Source organism: Arachis duranensis, chromosome 8, assembly GCF_000817695.3.
Source record: "Arachis duranensis cultivar V14167 chromosome 8, aradu.V14167.gnm2.J7QH, whole genome shotgun sequence".
Lineage (NCBI taxonomy): Eukaryota > Viridiplantae > Streptophyta > Magnoliopsida > Fabales > Fabaceae > Arachis > Arachis duranensis.
This window is the reverse complement of record NC_029779.3, coordinates 22,864,865-22,870,703: the sequence shown is the minus strand read 5'-3', so window position 1 is coordinate 22,870,703 and position 5,839 is coordinate 22,864,865. Positions and strand designations below refer to the sequence as shown.

Genomic DNA, 5,839 nt, shown 5'->3' with positions numbered 1-5,839 from the left:
TTTTCAATCTTTTTTCTTTTTGAATTTTATAAATAAAAAGTTAAAATAAAAAATTAATTTCTATTTTTTTTAATCTTTTTACTTTCTTTCTCATAAAATTCAAATACAAAACATTAAAAATAAAATACAGAGCAAACAATCTCCAACATTACAAAAACTACAACATTATGAGGACTAGACTTTTTTATTCAAAAGTTGTGGGCAAGACAGTTCTTTCAACGGTAGTATTGAAGCCACAATTTACATCCTCTCTTGAAGATTTGGCTGAATAGGCTGGACGCGAAAGGCAAAAGGCATCTGAGAATTGAAATCTCTTACCCCCTGATCAAATCCATCGTCCATCTCCCTTGCACCTTCCATCACTGCCACGCGTTGTTGCTGTTGAAAGCAATGTAGCAAAGGTACCAGGAAAAAAATATATTAATGTGTATACTGATAACAAATATAAAAAAACTAAGTTTAATTTCTTTACTCTTCTAATAAGAATGATATATAAGAAGTCTTAAAATAAAAATCAAGATAATCTTCAAGATTTTTTTCGCAAAATCGTCCTAGCATTTACAAATAGCTTCAAAACCATCCTTCAATTAATTTTTTTCAATAATATTATTCCACCTCCTCTTCCAATCCCAGCACTACCATCATCATTATTGCTGCCACATCATCTCCAATATCATTTTTGTCACCATACTAAGAATCAGCAATTTTTGTGTTTTGTAGCAATTAAATAATTATTAATAATGATTTTAATAGTATATAATTTTATTTTTTGCTGCCATATCATCTCCAATACCATTTTTGTCATCGTAGAGTACTAAGAATAAGTAATTTTTGTGATTTATAACCATTAAATAACCATAAATGATATTTTTAATGGTGTGTAATTTCATCTATTGATATAAGATTATTCATTTTTCTTTTACTAATTACATGTTAGCCAAGATTTAATAAAATTGTTGACTCCTTAAACTTTTTTTTTTGCCACCACCACTCCACTTAAGCAACAACCACTGTTACCAATACCAGCAAGCATACACAACCTACCTTGAAACAACCAAATAATAATATAAAAGAAAAAAAAAATCTGAGAGGGAATAATGAGGGAATCACTGACTTGCACACCACCTCCTTTCTCTTTCAAAAAACAATATAACCACCACCTACAAAACTGAATACTATGCTTTTCTACACCAAAATGGATAGATGGCCATGCATGCACATCCTACCGAGTCTAGCCAGGCTAAAAAAATTTGAAACCAAAGGAAGGTGAAAATAAAATATGGTATCCATAGTAATTTGGTTATTTGAACACCGAATTTTTGAAGGAAATTTACTCTGTATATTTAATTTGACAATGCATAGTAACTCTTGAATTAGGATATTGCGCGCGAGATTTTATCTTTTTCACTGTACGAGACGTAAATGAGCCAAATTCATTGACAGAAATGTAATAGTTGAATTACATAGTAAAAGAGATTTACAGAAAGTTAATGCCTGTCCAAAATTTATTAACTACCCAAAGTTTGAGTTTACACTGCAAATATATTTGGAGTAGTATCTCTATTACTGCATGGTATAGGGATGGGTTTTACTCGAAACCACTGTTAATATTTATATAAACTTTGTTAGATAGACAATAATTTTTGTAAATAATATGAATAATGAACTTTAAAATTAGTTTAATAAAGTAAAAAATACACTACACTTTTAAATTACGCATCTAAATTTTAATATTAGGATAATCTTCTGCACACATAGTAAATTAAACATCCGATACATCAATTATTCACATTATTTAATATTTTTATTATCTACCTATATTTTTTCTATTTATGTATATACATGTGTCAGTGTGGAAATGATATTATGTAATTATTTTTAATATGAAGAATTTTATTTAGTGTTTAGACAGGTGATTTTTACTCAATTATAATATTTTTAAAAGTTGGATACTGCTATAATACTAATCACCTAATAGTTCTCTAATATTATTATTTGTAAATACATATAGAAAAAATTTGAGATGTGCCATTTACTTTTTTCAAAACTTCAACGTTTCATGTGCTATTAAGTTATACGTGAACTTTTGTTTTGTGCTATATAGAAGAGGACAATTATAGCGCTTCAATTACGAAAAAAAAGACAAAAATGAGTAAGCTTAGAAGAGGCTATGCATTTTTTAGGCAGCTTGCGGAGCTGATTAATAGTTTTTATTTATTTTTAATAGTCCTGTGGGTGGTGATGGTGAGCAAATGTGTAGAGATTTGTTATATTGTTTGAATGTTCGTAAAGTCTCATAAACAAAGATTATTTTTTTATTCAGATTTTTTTAAGTACATGCTAAAAAATAAAAACACATACAGTAATTTAAAATAAATGATAAAAAATAATAAATTTATATTTCTGTAAATTATATCTTTATTTTTTTTGAATCTAATAAGAAAGATAAAAATTAAATAAAAATCAAGTAAATTCCTTTAACATATAAAAGTAAAAATCAGTGTAAAAATAATTTTTCTTTTTCCTTAAAAATAGTTTTATTTTATTTAAGTGCGAGAATAAAATTATTTCCTAAAAAAAGTATATACTTATTAAGTAAAATAACAGAATTTGCATAAAGTTTATGAAATCGACATAAAACTTCTTGCTACTAGTTAAATTTTGTACGAAACTTCGTTGGTACGGGTTAAGGGAAGAATCAAGAATTTGCCCATCTTAATCATTTCGTGATCGAACTTTTGGAGTGGCGGAGGGTGAAACTTGCAAAGACACTTCGACGCTCAAGTAAGAATGAATCTAAGAGGTATAGATGAGGATTATGAGTATGTAACTTACCTAAGGAAGCCTCTTACTCCCTTTATATTGTTTGTGTTGTTATTTTATGTGTTGTCATCTTATCTTGTTGGCTAAGATAAGGGAGATATTCGAATTTGAATGTTAGCTAGAGATTTGCGATCTCTTGGCCAATTTGGGCCATAGAGAGAGCCTCGACCTCGGAAACCGGGTTGTTACTCTGCCATTTTGGGGACATGATGACCGGGTCCAGAACAGTTGCCCCGGGACTGGGAGAGTACGCATACTTAATCTCATTGCTGATTGAGTTAATTTTTTCGTGGTTTCGGAGGTCATGGACCTCGTGTGGGAAGGTGGAATGCTACCCTGTGCTTTTGGCCAAGGTCGAAAATTCGTGGGTGTTCAAAACGCTTGGACGTCCCGTCACTTGTTTGTTGTGTTTCTTGATGGTAGGGTTGTCGGTTGTGATTTCTAATGTGTCATAATGACATTTAATGGGAGGAGAGAGGTTTTGATTGTTTCTTTTTTTCCCTATGTCCCTCCGTATTTCCATTCGACGCGTCAGAGGATTTCTATTTTTTTTTCCTTGTAACTGCTTCTCACTATTTTCTTCAATCTATATTTCCTTTCACTTATAACTGCTCCCCTCTATCTCCTTCATTTTCTCTATCGTCTCTCACTTTCTTTTGTTTAAAAGGCGCTCTTTGTTGCGCTTCAGGGTGGCTATTGGGGTTGAATTTCTCCTGCGCTCGTGCTTCTTTGTCATTTCCCTTCATTTTTTGAAAATAGGTTGGTGCTTGTATTTATCTTGGTATTTTGTATATTGTATAACTTTTGTTCTTTTTTCATGTGTTGGGTGATTTATGTGTAGTAGTGGTAGGAACAATAGGGGGTACCACTGTTTTTTGGGTTGTTTTTATGTGCTTGGTAGATTTTAGTATAGAATTTTGTGTTCTTCCTTTTTTAGGGAGCAGGCAGATGGTGGTGCCCCATTTAGTTATAGTATGGTTCGGTGGAGAGCGGAGGGTGCTAGGGTTTCCGTTTACCCGGCCAGAGGCATTCCCAATGATTTCTATTGAGTGACCTTCGATGTGTTGGGAACGCCTTCCCAGCTTATAGAGGAGGACCTTCAAAAACTTTGGGATGAGGGTGCAATGTGTGGAGGTGGTGATGCAGAGGGGCAGTATGAGTTGGCGCTCGCCTGGGAGGGTGAAAGGGTTTGCTACATCAACCCTGACTCTACTGGTTGTTGACTATATGTGGGTTTGTGAGCCCATATTCACGAAGTTGTGGGTGTGGCTCCCTTTCTCCGTCTTTGTCCAGGCCCTTTTGAACCGATGTTCGGTGGAGCCGTCACAGCTGCAACCAAATAGTTGGACAACAATTTAGACTTTTGAGTTGATTTGTGAATATTTGGAGCTTCCTGTCCGGGTGGAAGTTTTCTTGTGCAATATCCCGATTAAAGAGGGAAATCATAAAAAGGGTGATATGTCCTCCCGAACTCAGCCAAATCGCCAGGTGTTCAGTTTGTTTGAAGATTCCTTCCACAAGTTTAAGGAGGAGTATTTTAAGGTCCGTCCTGCTCGGGGACACCACCCTTTCTAGTTGACTTTGGAGGGTGAGCACCGAGTTGCTACCTACTGAAAATTTGGCGCAGGTTCATCTTATTTGATGAAGATTACCTATGAGGGGCTATCTCCTGAAAATAAAGATATTGACGATGTTCTGCTGGCGATTTCGGGATAGGCCGTTGAACCTCCGGGACACTATCGTACTTATGTCGGTGGGTTTTTTTTATTATGTTTTGCTTTTACTTCCAATCTTTACAAGCTTATAACTTATCAAGTTTTCATTTTGGTTGTGTTTTTTAGTTGAGATGACTGGTGGGCAGGTGACTCTTGCCAGGTTGAAGGTTGCTTTCCTCCATGACTTTCGAAGTGGGGGTGATGCGACTTCGCCATCGACTCCTCGATATGTGACTCAGCTAGACTCGTAAACGGTCTCGTAGGAGGTAGTTGTGGCGGAGGTGGCCGGTGCTGATGTTGAGGTCGTGGAAATTACTATTTTGGACGCTGATAGGAAGCAGAAAAAGCCGGTTGAGGGGAGTAGCGGGGAGAATTTAGAGGAGGAGTGGTTCGTTGCTTCCGTGATATATAGGGGTTTTGATGCCCCAACCTTTATTGATCAACACCTGCTATTGGGCACTGAGGATTCATTCACGATTACAACGTCGCCACTTAGGCAAAGTCTGTATATCGTGCCCTTCTTCGCTCGACGGTCATTGTTCAGAAGGTGGAGCCGATGTTGTCCCATGTCCTCTTTCTTGACGACAAGCTCCGACAGTCTCAGGCAGAGGTCGGTAAGTTGAAGGAGCAGCTGGAGGTTGCTGAGAACGCTTAGGTGAAGGCTGTGAAAAGTGCCGAGGATGCCAGTTTTGAGATTCTCCGTCTCTCCGAGTGGGATACCTCGCTCCTTTCTTAGCTGGCCCTGGAGTGGAAGCGGGCTGCTAAGGTTTAGTCAGGGGCTACTTCTACGCTTGCTGAAGTGGAGTCTTTTAAGACCGAGGTCGCTCAGCATTGCTAAGAATGCCACTTCGGCTACCAAGGATGCTACTAAGGCCCAGGTCTGGTTGTTGGCTCCCGATGTTGATGTGTCAGTCATGGGGGCCTTTCGGACAGTGAAGGATTGGGAGAAATTCCGTGTTTATTTTTTGTCATGCAAAAAATTTCAAAGTTTGTAAGCCGTTTATTCGGCATATATAATTGGTTGATTTTTGGTGAATCAATTTCTTTTATGTTTGTAAGCCGTCTAGTCGGCGACTTGAAACTGCTTTGGTGCCCTTTCTTGGCCGTTTTGTAATGAACTATTTTGTAGACTCTTGGTAGGCTGGATTGTATGCTTTATTTTATTTCTTTGGATATCAATTTTATTGGCCTCTGGGTTGATCGGACTCTGGTGGTAGCTGTCTTGTTCTGACCATCTGTTCTGGTAAAAACGTTAAAATTCCAAAAGGAGATTTTATTTTAAATGTGCTTTGCATTAAAGA

At 36.4% G+C, this 5,839-nt stretch overlaps 1 protein-coding gene across 1 annotated transcript in view; it reads right to left on the bottom strand.

Moving 5' to 3' along the window:
• Nucleotides 1-240: 240 nt before the first annotated feature.
• The window catches only part of LOC107461283 (agamous-like MADS-box protein MADS9), a 21,644-nt gene continuing 16,045 nt past the window's right edge, over nucleotides 241-5,839 (bottom strand). The window contains exon 7 of the mRNA XM_016079758.3: nucleotides 241-378. Within this exon, the coding sequence (XP_015935244.1) occupies nucleotides 241-378 (138 nt within the window). The remainder of the gene's footprint in view (nucleotides 379-5,839) is intronic.